Consider the following 16,276-nt stretch of genomic DNA (forward strand, 5'->3'; position numbering starts at 1 on the left):
GTTAATTTATTGATAAGTCTAGGCACGCAACCTCGATGTCCCCCCAGGACAATACTGCGCATCTCTGTAGGCACTCTTAATGGGGGCTTTATAACAGATCCAGAGATGCCAGAAAAACTGTAAGAAAGGATTCCGGAAGTGTGTCCACATGCACGCACTGGGGCTTTATAACAGATCCAGAAATATCAAAAGGACTGTAAGGATTTCAAAAGTGTGGCTATTTTAGGATATGGGGTCTGAAGTTAACATTGGGATGCCAAGCACAAAGAGGCCTACTTAATTTCTCTTCCTCAGACACCATATCCAAAATTGAATTTACTTTTAATACATACCCTAAACACATTTCTGCCATTTTCTCTACTTCTGTTCTAGTTCAAACCCCCACACATCCTCCTGTGAAGATTCGTTTTCACCATCCTATTGATTGGACTTGGAAGCAAGTGCAACCACTTCTCTTGGCGTGTGTCTGAGGGTGTTTCCAGAGAGGGAAGGCCCACTCTGAATATGGGTTTCACCGTTCCACGAGCTTGGGTACCAGACTGAATTGCTGTATGCCCACATTCCTCTGCCTCTGCTTTCTGACGTGATGCCGTGTGACCACAGCTGGCCATGACTTCCCAGCTGTGGTGATGGCATGCTCAAACTCTGAGCCATGAATCTTTCCTTCATGAAGTTGCTTCAAGGGTTGCATGGGTCTGAGGCCAGCTTGAGCCACACAGAGAGTACCAAACCACCTAGCTATTGAGCCAGACCCTGTAGTTTTTGTTTTGTTTTAAGAAGAATAGAATGAAATAAAACTAAATAATAACAAGTCATAGCTTCACTTACCAATTCTTGAATCACTTGCCATACATTTTTTTGTTTGCTGTCTGATACAAGGTTTCTCTGTGTACCTTGGCTGTCCTGAAACTTGCTCTGTGGACCAGGCCGGCCTTGAATTTATAGAGCTCTGCCTGCCTCAGTCTCCTGTGTGTGCCAGCACTGCCCGGTAGCATTGGGGAACAATGCTGACTAGGCACCAACCACTGGGCCACTCTCCCAGCCCCCATATCATTTTTCTAAATCTTTAAGTTCCTCATGTGAAAATTCCCAAGACCTATGAGCCTTGCTGTCCTTACTCAGACAAGCCCCAGACACGCAGGCTGCTGCTCCGTGCCTCTCCACACAGCCCTCCTGTGGCAGAAGTCCCTAACCATTTCTTCTGAAGTGCCCAATACTTCTCCTACACATCGTGGCTGTTATTTTTAGCATGTGTGGGGGTTATTTGCAGCTGCTCAAACTTCTGTTGATGGAACAAACAGTGAGCCCTGCTCAGTGCTTGTGGCCCAGACAAGAACATGAGATACCGAGCAGGAATGAAGCCTCTGGCAGCTTCATTTCCTCTTTTACAGACTTCACAGTAGCTATTTCATCTCTTTCTGTCATCTGAAACATTTGTTTCTGAAACCCTGCCTGTGAAAAGCATTCCTGTAATGAAGATTGGAGCAGGAAAAAAGAATACGGGACATGAGAAAGAAAACAGGCCCTGACCTAGGAAACAAAGTAAAGCTTCTTAGGGACAGAGAACTCCAGCACAGCTAACAAATGCCCAAGACCTTCTCCATCCTCTATCCCACTGCAGTCCCTAAGACCCTCTCACCAGAAATTCCTGTGCCAGGCCCCTGACCTCACAACTGACTCCCTGCTGAAAGTGCCAATCAGGCTACAAAACTCAGCATGTAGACAGCACCAACAGCCAAAAATAAACAAAGGCCTAAGCCAGCGAAGTCCGCAGCTCTGGGAAAGTCTCTAAATGTACTAAGCTTGCTTTTTGGCTTCTGTAGTTCTACTTTGGCTAACTGTTCTTGTTAACTGATATGTCAACCCAGGACATGGTTTTTTGTGCTTAAAAGCTCACCCTGAGAAGGCTCGGGGCTACAGTGGAATCCCAAACACCAAAGTAAAAAGAGTTCCTGTTGAATTAAACCTGTTTCCAAGTTCTCTGGTAGATATCCCACGACACTGCACTCATGGAGAAAGGACACCTTCTGAACATTTATGCAACACTAGTGGACGCTGGCTTCACCTTGTCAGATTGAAATTCCACCTCAGGCATCTCTGGAGCCACCTCATTTAGTTCACTTATCAAAAGAGATGTAAAAGGGGCCTGGCAATACAACTCAGAGAGCAAAGACTCTCGCTGCTAACCTGATCATCTCCAGGACCCCCATGGTAGGGGGGAAGAAATGACTCCCCTAAGTTCTCTATCTCTGATCTCCACACGTGAGTTGTGGCATGCTCATTCTATGTGTCCACATAGAAATACATATACCACATATACACATAAGTAAACAAAGAATAATAAAATGTTTTAAAAGAGGCAAAATGGGGGAAAGGGTGTTGTAGTAGGCCACTTGTTCCTTTTCTGGCCACCCAACCCCGAAATAATCACACAGAAACTATATTATTTAAATCACTGCTTGGTCTATCAGCTCTAGCTTCTTATTTGCTAACTCTTACATCTTAATTTAACCCATCTCCATTTATCTGTGTATCACCAAGAGGTCCTGGCCCACCAGCAAAGCTTCAGCACATCTGTCTCCAGCAGCAGCTCCATGGCGTCTCCCTGACTCCAGCTCCTTTCTCCTAACATTCTGTTTAGTTTTCCCCACCTACCTCTATTCTCCTATAGCTCTGCTAGAGGCCCAAAGCAGTTTCTTTATTAACCAATAATATTCACAGCATACAAAGGGGACTCCCGCATCTGGCTTGGGAGCCACTAAAATGGACAACGCTGAGACAATTCAGTCTGATTCTCCCTGAGGAGCCAGCACCCACGCTTGTGCACATCTTGCTCTTTTTCTAAGTTCCCTTCCTTCTCCGAGCTTCCATGGAATCCCCGGCTTTCTTCGTCTCACTGACTAGATCTGAAATTCTTTTTATATCGAAGCTGCAAATCCTAGTTTGGCCTGGGATGAGGTAACAGGCCTCCAGGGAAAGTGCAGGCAGCACGAAGCCACCTCTCTGCCTGCCCCTCGCTGACACAATGACACAATGGTTGACTCCACACATGGAGCTGAAGAAACAAGAATCCCTAAGGACAAACTAGATAGCAGATAGAGAACTGAGCTGGACCCTTTTACCTCCTGCACAGAGGAGAAAGGTGGTGGCTAGGGACTTAACAGCAGAAAGTCCCTGGGGCTTTTCCCACAACCACCCAAATCTTGGAAGTCTCTTCCTCTGCTAAGACAACTTCATTTTGACTGGAACACACACTGAAAACACCCCCACAGTGACCTTCCAGGCAGTGAATTCTAGGCATTCAGACAGATTCCCAACATTTTTTTTTCTGTTCTAGTGCCAGAGACCAAATCCAGCGTCTAAATACTGTGGTTAGTGTCCTTGTTAACGTGGCAACCTAAAGACACTAGAGACTGACCTGTGGGCATTCCTGTGGGAGATGATAAATCATGGTGAGAAGTCCCATTTATTTTAAATAGTTACTTTATGCATGTGGGTACTTTGTCTGCATGTATGTCTCTGCACCACCTGCAGGCCTGATGTTCCCTGAGGCATCAGATCCCCTGGGACCAGAGTTACAGACAGTTGTGTATCCGCATACAAGTGATAGAAAGTGAACCCAAGTCCTCTGCCCAGTGCCCTTAACTACCAAACAATCTCTCCAGCCCCAGGAAGGCCCATCTTAATTCTGGGTGGGACAGTTCCCTGGGCTTGGATCCTGGACTGTATAATCATGTAACACGGAGACAGTAACCCAACTGCAAACACTCACTACAGTTGCCTGTACCTGCCAATGTCGGATCCAGGGTCCCAGCCATCTTCAGGGTCACACAGCAAGTGCGCATAACTGCTGAGCCCTACAGAGCCCTTCCATTTTCCTTCATCCCTTTGCTTTCTTGCTTCTTCTATGAAGTGGTGGGTTAGTGGAGCTAAGATCCCCTAAAACACCCCACAGTCCTCCCTTCTTAAGAAGTCATTCCTTAGCTGGGTGGTGGTGGCACACACCTTTAATCCCAGCACTCAGGAGGCAGAGGCAGGTGGATCTCTGTGAGTTTGAGGCCAGCCTGGTCTACAGAGTGAGTTCCAGGACAGCCAGGGCTACAAAGAAAGGAAGGAAGGAAAGAAGAAGGGACGGAAGGAAGGAAGGAAGGAAGGAAAAAAATCATCCCTGTAGAACTTCAATCTACTCAGACCTTTTTTTTTTAACTTATCCATTTTTATGTTTTTGAAATAGAGTCTTGTTAAGTATCCCTGGCTGACCTGGGACTTAACTATATGATCAAACTGGCTTCAGAATTGCAGCCATATTCTTGCATCTGCCTTCTTTGCCCTGGAATTGCAATCAGCACCACTATGTGCAAATCCCAGAATCCTTTGCTGATCTCCGTATTAGAAGTGAGAAGTGCAACTGTGTAGGCTTTTATTATTTGCTTATTTTTTGTTTTGCCTTTGTTTTTATCTTGTTTTATTTCCCCTTTTATTCCTGTTCCTCTAGAAGCTTATACAATGTTGAACACAAAAGATACGCAATTCGTTTTGATTAATTAACTATATCCACATTGGCTGCAATTTTGACTCTGAGGAAGACTAAACTGAAGATGAGGGGAGAGGGGTAAGGAAAGCAGGGATTCTGAGTGCAGAGGGAAGAAATGGGGAACTGGGCCTTCATTGTAAGACTCAGAGTTTATCGTGGCTGTCAGTCTGCTAAAATGACAGGCATGTGGCAGAGACATGGAAATAGGCACAGGTCAATTTAGAGTCTTTGCTAAATCTTTCCACAGCTTTGCATAATCTGTAGTCATCACACTCTCAAAGCCAGATTGACTCTGATTCTTTCATCATGCAAATATTAATTTATCAAAAGGTCATATTGGCTCATAGCTATGTGTAACATAATTTCTAATTGGTCTTAATAATTAAAACCCAGAGTCAGATATTAGAGGGTGAAAGCTGAAAGATCAGAGAAGCAGAACATTCAATCACTAGTTCTTACCTCTATGAAGTCTTCAGACCGAATGGGGTACCCTGTCTCTACAAGTCCTCAAACTGAATGCCCTGAGCTCCTGTCTCCTCCTGCCCTATATTTTTCCCTCTGCCCAGCTATATCTTTTCCTTTCTCCACCTCCCAAGTATTGGGATTAAAGGTGTGAGTCACCACTGCCTGACTCTGTTTCTCTTTGAGACTGGATCAATCTTGTGGAGCCCAGGGTAGCCTTGAACTCACAGAGATCCATCTGCCTTTGCCTCCCCGAGTGCTGGGATTAAAGTGTATGCCACCACTGCCTGGCCTCTATGGCTAACTAGTGGCTTGCTCCAAACTCTGATCCTCAGGCAAGCTTTTATTTGTGATAGCACAATAAAATATCACCACAGCTATGATGCAGATCAGATGGGCCCTTCTGTAGCATCTACTCCATTATCTATCTCTCACGTAGGTGGGTTAGCCCCAAACTACATAGCCAAGGGTAGCTTTTAACATCTACACTTCCTGAGTGCTGTGATCACAGATATGCAGACCCCCAAACCCAGCATCTTTTTAAATAAAACTAACCATGGTGAATTTTTAGGCAAGTATGATGGCTAGTCTTCATTGCCAACTGGACTTAGGCCCCCTTAGGAGGTAGACCTCTAGGCATGTCTTGTGTAGGTGTTTCCTGAGAGGTTTCAAGGAGGGCAGACCCATCCTGAAGGGTAGCACCATCCTTTGGGCTGAGATCCTGGACTGAATCAAAGTTAAAAGGGACGAGAACATGGGCCCTACCAAACTTCGTCTTTCTACTTCCTGACTGAGGACATGCAACCTCCCTTCACAGTAGACCGTGCCCCTCAAACTGTGAACCAAAGTACAGCCTACTTTAAGTTGCTTTCATTCGGTGCTGAGACAGGCAACTAAGACAAGCCTTGCTGAGAAAACATGAAATTTTTGTGTCTTTTGTACAATCGTGGCAAGAGCAGCCTCTGCAGTTCCTATGTGGAAAACACTTCATGTCTGGTCTTTTAAGGATATTTTAGTATTTATTGTGAATTTAAAGTTTTTTATTTATGGCTAGGGGCATGCATATGTAGGTCAGAGGGCAACTTTGTAGACCTGGTTCTTTCCTTCCACGTTTTTATGGAGGATGTTTTTAATCATGATCATCTTGTAGACTTGTACAAAAATTCATCAGAATTAGGAATTTCAGAAAACAAAGATTGACAGTACTAATCTAATATATAATTTGAGTATTAAAATAGCCTCTCTGTGTGTGTGTGTGTGTGTGTGTGTGTGTTATTTCAAGACAGGTTTCTCTATGTAGCCCTGACTATCCTGGAACTCACTCTGTAGACCAAGCTGGCCTCAAACTTGCAGAGATCTGCTTGCCTCTGTCTCCCCAATGCTGAGATTTAAGGCATATGCCACAACTGCTTGGACTCTCTTATACTTAAGTAGAACAAATGACACCCAGTAGCATGCTTAGTGAAAACAATGAAATATTTCACTAGTTAAAACAAATGGAGAAAGTAAATCATATGGAATCATTATTTTTGAGACTCTCCTGTAGCTATAGCCTAAATGTTCACATTTATTCATGATTAATATACTCGACTTTTATGGTAAATAACAATGTAGGTGTGATAGAAATGAATTTACTAGGTTCCCCTTCCGCTTTGTGTGTATATCTAGTTGTACGTGTTTGTGTGCATATGAAAGTGTGTGCACATATATGTTGAGGCCAGATGTTGAGTATCTTCCTCTATCGGTCTCTACTATCTAGTTACTTAGTTATTTTGAGACAGTGTCCTACTGAACCAGAGGTATACCAATTGTCTAGTCTGCAAGCGGGGGAGGGGGAACCACTCGTCTCTGCCCCTGCTAACACTAGGGTTAGAGGCATCTGTAATTATTCCCAGTTTTTACATGAGTGTTCAGCATTTGAATTCAGGTCCTCATGTTTGAATAGACCCTTCAGTGGCTGGACCATCTCCCTAACACCAACTCACTTTTAACCTCCTCATTGGGGTCCATCAGTATCTCTCTTGCCACTAGACTATAAATACCATAAGGTTATAAATCATCATCTGCTAGTCATTCAATACATAGTTTGTAAGCCATCTCATGAAGCCAAAGACTCACAGCATATGTAGTCAGCTGGGAGAAGGAAGAGCTTGTTCAGTGTTGGTGCTCGGGTAGCTCTTGAGATCCTAGAAGGGATGAGAAGAAGGATGGGGCACTGTGTGCTGCCCAGATGGTTGAAGATGGGATGTAAAGGGAATCTAGAGAGAGCAGAGAAAGCTGCATAGAGGAAAAGGTCAGCAGGCATCTTGTGCAAAAGAAATGCCAACCTCTGTTGAAAAGAAGCCATCAAGTCACCGAGGAATAATGATGAGAATAGCATTGCAATGGGAATGCACGTGTCATAGCAAAGTGGGCATATTCAGTGAAGTTGCAACAGGAGGTTTTATCTTTCTGTCTGGTTGGTTGATTGCTTGCTTTATTGAGTTAGAGTTTGATGTAGTACAGGCTGGCCTCAAACTTTCTCTAAAGCTAGAGATGACTCTGGATTCCCAATCCTCCTTCAGCCTCCCAAGTGATGGGACCACAGTACTGTGCCTCCTCCATTCCTGGCTGGTTTGACCGAGACAGGGTCTCACTATACATCCAGTTCAACGTCCCCTGGAACTCACTACGTAGCTCAGATTGGCCTTGAATTCACAGCAATCCTCTCCTGCTTCTGTCTTCTAAACGCTGGGATTCCAGGCATGTGCTACTGCACCAGCTAGGGGACTGCTTAAAGAGGTAAGGATAGATGGCATCATTACTCATGAAACATTCCTCCTCTGCCACGATAGTAAGAGTGGCATCAATCTGGGTGGAAAATCAGACAGACTTGCTTGCCGAAAGCACCTTTTGAATAAGATTCTTAGTGGCTTCTGTGTAAGCTTGTGATCCTGGTAATCTTTTGTGATGGTTTCTATCAAGCAATTCCTTAGTATACATCCTTTTCTTTGTAACTTCTCAGACTTATTTTTTGGTTACCACAACTCTATTTTGATTCTGACAATCTTCACATTTCTATTATAGGAATGTCGGGGGGCAGCCTAGACAAAAATACCTTCTTCCAGAGTGGAGGAGTGGGAATTTAGAAATATAGTAAAGAATACAAAGATGCAAATGAAAATAATAAAACGTAAAAACATGTAGAATAGTATTGAGAGGGAATTTTTCAATGAGTACTGAAAATCTGCGTGTGTTTAATTTCCAACTGGTTAATATACCCCAACATACATACAAACTGAAAGTCACGGGCTATATTCATTCAAGCCCTAGACTCACCTCAGACCAAATACTCTGTTGGCAAACCAATCAAGCCTAATCACAACAAGCCAAATTAAAAACTATCCAGGCTTAATGCTGTCTTGACACTCCTCCGGGGAAGGGTCAAGGCTTAGCGGGCACAGGGATAGGGCCTCCAAAGATGGAGTCCAGAGACAGGGACTTGGAACTTACACTACTGATTTGATGTCTGTTCAGCATCCTTGGTATCATAGACTGTTTTACTGTTTCTTCATAGTAGTGGGAATGGGGGTAGTGGGTGAGTGAGGGTGCATGGAAATTTCCCTCAGGCCACTTTCATGAGGCCCTAATTTCATTGTTTTTTTTTATTAATTCATTTATTTTTTAATGATCTTTTCTCATTTTATATACCTATCCCAGTTCCTATTCCCTCCCCTCCTCCCTCTCCCCCTACCTCCCCATTGTAGGACCCTCACCCCCTTATTCTCAAAGGGGCAAGAAGAAATTTTCTAGCAAAATATTTTCCCAGGGAGATATGGCCTTCCCCTCTCCCACCCGGGAGATTCCGAGCACAAGGTCACTTAGCTCAGCTCAGACAGCCACCTGGTACAGGCTGATAAAGATGGCCTAACTCAAGAACAGTGGTCTTGCTCTAAGAACAAGGAAAAAGCTGACTTAGCAAAATAGGAGGGAGCAAAGGTCCTTGCACCCATGCCAAAGCAGCTTCAAAGAGTCTCTTTGTTGTTATGCCTTTAAAAGCTTACCCCACAGAGGAGATACAACTCCTCTCTACCTCACTACAACGGGGATGGAGATGAGTTCCAAAAATGTTTGTATTATGCTGATTAAACCTTGCTTATTACAGTCTGGGCCTCTCTGGTGGTCGTAATCTGGGCGCAACGCCCAGCCCCCCCCCCCCCATCCACTCCTCAGAAAGAGTAAGGCTCCCACGGGGAGTCAATAAAGTCTGACACATCAATCTGAGGTGGGACCGAGGCCCTCCCCTCTCTTTTTAGACTGAGCAAGGTATCCTTCCAAAAAGAATGAGTTCCAAAAACCAGTTCATGCACTAGGAATAAATCCTGGTTGCGCTGCAAGTGGCCACAAAGACTGCCCCAACCACACATCTGCCACCCACATTCAGAGGGCCTAGTTTGGTCCTATGCTGGTTCCCTCACTGTCAGTCCAGTGTCAGTGAGCTCCCACTAGCTCAGCTCGGTTGTTTCTATGGATTTCCCCATTACGATCTTGAACCCTTTGCTCATATTATCGCTCCTTACTCTCTTGAACTGGACTCCAGAAGCTCAGCCCAGTGCTTAGCTGTGGATCTCTGCATCTACTTCCATCAGTTGCTGGATGAAGGTTCTATGATGAAAATTAAGGTACTCATCAATCTGATTACAGGGGAAGACCAGGTCAGGCACCTTCTCCACCAGTGCTTAGGGCCTTAGCTGGGGTCATCCTTGAGGATTCCTGGGAATTTCCCTGGGGCCAGGTTTTACACACAAGCCCCATAATGGCTCCCACAATCAAGCTGTCTCTTTCCTTGCTCTCTCTCTCTGTCCTTCCCTCATCTCAACCATCCTGTTCTCTCATGTTCTCCTCCTCCTTCCCTCCCCTTCTCTTCTCTCTCTCTCCCCTTCCACTCTCCCTTCTCCCCCTCCACAAACTCTGCTCTCCTGACCTCCCCAATACACCACCTCTGTATGTCACCACTCTGGACACTGAATTTCACCTTTTTGTGGTGGGTGTGGGGACGTTCCTTCCTAGTCTGGAAGCACTTGTTATTCCCAAGGTCAGATTCTTCAATAACAGAACCTCCAAATCCTAAACATACAACTGTATTGTTTGTTCGAGACAGGGTTTCTCTGTTACAGCTCTGGCTGTCCTGGAACTCACTTAGTAGACCAGGCTATTTTTTTTTTTAAGCCTGTGGTAGACGCAGGTATTTTCTGGTTGGCTGATTGCAACCTCGGGTATAAGTCTTGCAAATGAAGAGGAGATCAAGCTAGTTCATCCATGATCAAGACACATCTATTGTTGGGAGCAGTGAACCCCAAGATCCTGAATTTCTTGTAAACAACTTGTTTTCCTCTGCTCTGAGACAGCCTGCAGCTGCTCTGAGAGCACTAGACCCTCGGGAGTTCCTGACAGCAGGGGAATGATTTCTGGTAGGTTTGGCTGGGGCGTGGCTATCCCTATATAAACTGCCCCTGAACACAATAAAGGGGGCATTCCTGTTTCAAGGATGACCCGTGTCTGTCTGTGTGTCTTTGTGTGTTTCAATCTCCAACCCCTTGCCCAGCTCACGAACTGAATGGTATCGTATAGAGCGCAGACGGGCATGGTGCGCTACAATCTATAACTGATAAGCTTTGCTAATGGTCAAAAGTATCTCTCATAACAAGATTGTTAACCTATCTTCAAAGTGCCCTGAATCAGGCCAGGCATGAGACAGCTGCAATGCCCTCGTTGTCTTCGACATTAGTTGAGGAGTCTGCACCAGTTATATATGATTTTAGAGTTCTGGGAGGAATCAAAACAGTCTTTGGGAGCATTGGCTTAAGAGGGATTTTTGCCGAAAAGGTGGATTACAACAAGCTGTCCTGAACCAGGTCGGCGGACTCCATGCAAAGAGGGGCAGGTTGTAGGTGCCAAGTTTCCAACAGTTCTGTGAGCCGAACCACCCACTCTACGAGTTGTTTCTGCACATACGTCGAAAAAAGGAGACGCAACTTAAGTCTGAAGATCGTGATGTTAACTTTTGAACTTCCTACGTAGAATCTGACCTTTCTACACTTCTCTAAGGGGCTTCCTCTGCAGCCGTCCAGCCTGCCACTCGCCGCACGCGCTCCAATCCCCACCCGAAAACTGTACAAAGCCTGTCTTCCGGACGTCGGGAAAGACCACTGGCGGCCAGTGGCTGAGAAGAGGGGCGCCGCGGTCCCAGCATCCAGTCCCGCCCACGCCCGGGCTGGCAGGCCACGCCCTCGCCCGCCTCCGAGCGCCCCGCCCCTTCTTAGCTCGGCCTCATTCGATTCGAAGAGCCACGCCCCTTCTGGTTCGGCCGCTTTTCCCGGCCCCGCCCCCTCTGGACCACGCCCAGGCCCCGCCCCAGCCGGCCCGCGCCGTATTTGGTCATTGGGGGGGACCGGCGGCGGCTGCGGCTGCCGGGGAGCGGTACGCGGCGGAAGGGGGCGCGGAGCGGTCGCGTGCGCGGAGGGCAGCTCTGGGCGCGGTGCGGTTGCGGTTGCTGCGGGCGCTCAGGGGCCCTGGGAACAATGGCGCTGTGCGCGCGGGCCGCGCTGCTGCTGCTGCTGCTGCTGGGCGCGCTGCAGGTGCTGGCGCTGCCGGGGGCCGCGGCGGACGGTGAGGACCCTCAGGGTGAGTCCGCCGGCCGGGAGGAAGCGCGCTGGGGCGGCCTGCTTCTCCACGTCCGGCGTCCGCGTGGAAAGTTCCCGGCTCCGCGGGCGTAGGGGAACTGCGGCTGGGGCGGGTTTCCCCAGTTCCCCGGGGCCACCTGCCGATCGAGACTCTGGCTCTTCCGTGCTTAGGGGCGGCAGGCCCGCGCGGTGCGGGTAACCTGTTGAGTTTCCCTGGGATGGCCCCTCTGCCGAGGTTTCCCTGGAGTTCTGTGACTGGTAGAAAGACCTGTGGATTGAAATATGCCCACTGACTGCTGCAGAAACAAATCCGGCTTTCAAATACCCACACGGCTTCCAGCTGGAGGTCCCCCAGACGCTACAAGTTGGCTTCCAGGGCCAGTGCGGCTGAGTGGGAGCCTCGTGTGTGCACCCCTTGTTCCCCCGCGCAGGTGAGGCTTATGCCGGACCGAGGCCTCTCTAGAGCTGCAAGCCACCTGCGCAGCAACCTCCAGGTCTCTGTTGTCTGGAGCCCACGTCATTAAAGCCATAACAAAATGATGTTGTCAGCCTTCAGTGTAGGGAATTTTGTTTCCCTTCGGGACCTTGACCTTTTAGACACTTTGAGAAGAACTCTGAGTCTGTGAGAATTCTGTTTGCCCTTATCACCTAGAGCCCAGTCGCTATGGTCTAGTCGCTAAGTTCGTAAGTGACCGACCACGGGCTTTGTGTTTTTCAGTTCTGTCCATCTGGTGTGTGTTTCTTAGTCTCATCTATGAAAAGATAACCAGTCAGTTTACTTAAGCAGGTGGTTTGAGCCCAACGCCTGCTTTTGCTGGAATAATCCGGGTGAATTAAGCAACCTTGTTTGTTTGTTGTGCTGAATTTCATTCTGTTTTGTTAAGGCAGGTCTAGTAACACCGTAGCCCTAGCTGGCTTTGAACTCTATTGTGGCTGAAGATAACCTTGAACTGCTGACCTTCTAACTCAGCTTCCCAAATCCGGGCCTTACAGGGTTTCATCACTCTTTTGATCTGTACCTATGAGAAACCGGAGATGCAGACCTAATTCTGAGATGGGTTAAGGAAAGAACGAACAGTAAAATTGGTCGGTGCTCTGTCTTACATCAAATATTATGCTAATGTTTATGGAAGGAGGCCTTCATTTTCTCTAACTGCCTGCTTTGTATGTTTCCTCTCATGTGGTACTGATTAGAGGAAAGTGAGTGCCCTTTTTCTAGCTTTTGCTCTCAGAACACATTTTTGTTGTTCGACTTTCTCACTACGCTCTGTTTATGAATGCCTCACTAGAGAGGTTAGTGCTATTTGGAAAACTTGAAATGCTCTAATGCCCTGGTGTCATGAACTAGTAGAAGCAGTGAGTTCAGTTCTAAGACTGTCACTGTAAATGCTGCTAAAAGTGTCGTCAACAGGACCAGGCCCTCTGGTAGTTCCTGCACTTCAAAGGAATGAGCAAGGCAGGAAGGTTGAGTTTAAGGCCAGCCTGAGCTACAAAGAGAGACCTTATCTCTAAAATTTATAAACAACTCAAAAACAAAACCAAGTTCCTGTTCTAGTCTTTGCATGCCATGTGTGATTAGATAAGCAGCATTACAATACAATTTTTTGCAGCCTTTCTGAAACATGGCTGATATTTGCTAGGTACATTCTCTGTCATATTCCCCACTGCCACCACTATGCTAAATTAAGACCTGTAAATCCCCTAAGGATCCTTATATACCATCTCCATTTTATAGCTGAGAAGTCTGAGACTTCCAGGTAAGCTATCTTATTTACAGTAAAGCCAGTAATTAATGTATGTTTGCCTTCAGATCAGAACCCAGGCTCAGCCATTTCGTCACCAAGCCACATCAGCTGATGGTAGTTTTCATTCCACAGTGCTGTCCAGAATATTGTGGAAGACAGAAAACAATGTCATGGGACTTCTAGTTTTCAAGTATTATTCTGCCTTGCACGGTGGCACACATCTTTAATCCCAGCACTCCAGAAACAAAAACAGGTTGATTTCTGTGGAGTTCCAGGCTGTCTTGTTCTGCATAGTGAGTGCCAAGATGTCCAGTGCTATATAGAGCATCCGTGTAACACCAGGAAGATAAAGGAGAGGAGAGACACAGATTTACGCAGGCTTTGGAAGTAATCAGCCTGATCTACATCCAGACCCACTAAGGACCTGAGCAGCTTTTTCTGGGCCTCAGTCCCTGTCACACTGCAGAGCAGTGCTCCAGCCATCATAGAATTCCCAGGAGGCTGAGGTGAAGGGAACCTACCACCGCCCCGCCCCCCCCACCCCCCCCCAGCACTTACTGTTGTTGGCCACTGCCAGATACTTGCATTGTCTCTGAATTGATCGGGACCTGTCTGAGTTCCTCCTCTCTGGGTGATGGTTCCATCCAGAGGAATGCATAAGAAATGCATTTAACAGTTGGTTAATATTTCAAAGTTGTTGTTGCTGGTTTTTCTTTGTGTTTCTTTGTTGGGAGTGGGTTGTGTGAGAACCATAAATAACGCCTTTGTGTCTCTTTACTTTGTGAGTGCCCCCAGTAGGGCTGGTCTCTGTGCAACAGGAACAACAATGGTATCACCTGAGCTCTCTTCCCTCGTGGGTTGTAGGCTTTACGTGGATTCCAAAGTAAACCACTAAAATGCTGCTTCCCCCGCTCCCCAAATTAAAAGTCCTTCTGAGATCTTCCCTGAAAAATAAGAGATGTTATCTCTGCACCGAGTGGAAGGAGGGGTGCTAGTGGTGAGAAGAATGGAGGCACCCATAAACAAAGAGTCTTTCTAGGGTCCACACCACCAGGGCTTAGCTGACATCACCAGAGGGTGGCACATGGTGAGCACTGTGTGAAGATTTGTTATGGAGAAAGACCCAACAGTGCAGCCTCAAACCCAGCGTTTTCCATAGCAACAGTGTTACAAGCAGAACCTCCCCTCTGCCATGCCTCTGCCATCCTGAGGCCTTGCCCCTCCCCAGCTGTGAGTGCCCCGCCCCTTCATCTGCATACTGCACCCACGCTTACAGACCCAGTATCTGGCTAGATGTGGACTATATGTCTGATGAACACACATGTACTAAATGGCCTCTCATTTTCTTCAAGCTCACAGTTATTTCAAAATGCAAGACCCTCTCCCCTCCCGCTGCAGCCTAGGAAGCAGAGAGAGCCGGACTGTATGTACAATGGACTGCTCATCAACCTGGCGGCATCTGTAAGGGACACATTCCGCACTCCTCCTCAGGGCCCATGATGAAGCATCTCTGACCTCTCACACAAAGACAGTCAGGCAGTTGGCTTCAGTGTGCACCCTCCTTGGAGTCCTAAACCCTTCACTGAAAGGCAGAGGGCTTATGCTGTGTCCCAAGTTGGATGTTGAATATACTTTACTCTCTTTATTTATAGGCTCTCCAAGTGGAAATCACTCTGTGCCTCTGCTGCCCTCCCATGTTAACGTCACAGGTAAGCTTTAAAGATTCAGGCATTCCGTCCATCTAGGCTGTAGCCTGCTAGCCAGGGAGTGTGTTCAAGCTGCTGCAGGACCTGCCTTAACCACAAGCTCCTCTCAAGCGAATCCCTGGAGCCTGTGCAAAGGATTGCCTGTTATAGGCTTTAGCAGGTCATGGTTCACTTGATTGTTGCTGTTAGTCTAGCAAAGGTGTGGGTACTGAAAACATATGGGAAAACTGGGTGCCTGTAATCCTGGCCCTTGAGAGGTGTATGCAGGAAGACTAGGAGTTCGAGGTTATCCTCAGCCACATAGGGACTTCAGGGCAGCCTGGAATATGCGAGAACCCTCTTCTAGCTTGCTTCCAGTTGCTGTGATAAAAGTCCATGGCCAAAAATGACACGGTTTGTTTCATTTCCAGCTCTCAGGTCATACCCCATCACTCAGGGCAGGGGCTCGGGCTGAAGACCTGGAGCAGAGCCCATGGGGGATGCTCTTCAGTGGCTTGTTTCTTGTGGCTTGCTCAGCTTGCTTTCTGATACAGCCCAGGACCACCTGCCCAGGGAGGGCACTGCCAAGAGTGGGCTGTGCCCTCTACATCAGCCATTAATCAAGAAAGTTCCTCACAGGCCAGTCTGATTGAGACAACTTCTCAGCTGAGTTGTGTTGTTGCGTTGTTGTTGTTTATTACTTTATTTAACCATGTCATGCAACGTAGCTTGGGTTTCTCTCAAGTTCACTGTTCTGCCTCCACCTTGTGGGACTGGGATTAGAGACGTACAGCACCCACACCGGACCATGGAGGGTGTCCTGTGGGTCAGCCTCACGCTTTTGTGCTTTGATCTCATTAGTGCTGCCTCTCCTGCTGATGTCTGGGCAATCATAGCTAAGCTTCTGTTCTGATCGTAGTGGTGACTGTGCTGAATTCCAGCATGTGTAGCAAAATCACAGAAAACTTTCCATGGGGGAGAAAAGGACTAGAAAGATGCTCCAAGTCTATTAGTGTTTATCAACTGGGTGATAAATTATCAACAACTGTAGTAGTCATTACCATGGGGAGCTCAGTGTTTTACAGATATGTTGTTATTAGGCTGGTAGGTGGCTGTCTTTTCCTGTTGGCTTATTTTAGGGGGAAGGAAACCGTGTGTGTGTGTGTGTGTGTGTGTGTGTGTTTTCTG

At 47.0% G+C, this 16,276-nt stretch overlaps 1 protein-coding gene across 1 annotated transcript in view; it reads left to right on the forward strand.

The window, feature by feature from the left end:
• The first annotated feature begins 11,408 nt into the window (after positions 1 to 11,408).
• Positions 11,409 to 16,276, forward strand: part of Tmem123 (transmembrane protein 123) — a 36,488-nt gene continuing 31,620 nt past the window's right edge. The window contains exons 1-2 of the mRNA XM_041657823.1: positions 11,409 to 11,659; positions 15,056 to 15,112. Of these exons, the coding sequence (XP_041513757.1) occupies positions 11,557 to 11,659; positions 15,056 to 15,112 (160 nt within the window). The 5' untranslated portion in view covers positions 11,409 to 11,556. The remainder of the gene's footprint in view (positions 11,660 to 15,055; positions 15,113 to 16,276) is intronic.

Source organism: Microtus oregoni, unplaced genomic scaffold (assembly GCF_018167655.1).
Source record: "Microtus oregoni isolate MIOR12 unplaced genomic scaffold, Mior012 000008F_ref0000371, whole genome shotgun sequence".
NCBI lineage: Eukaryota > Metazoa > Chordata > Mammalia > Rodentia > Cricetidae > Microtus > Microtus oregoni.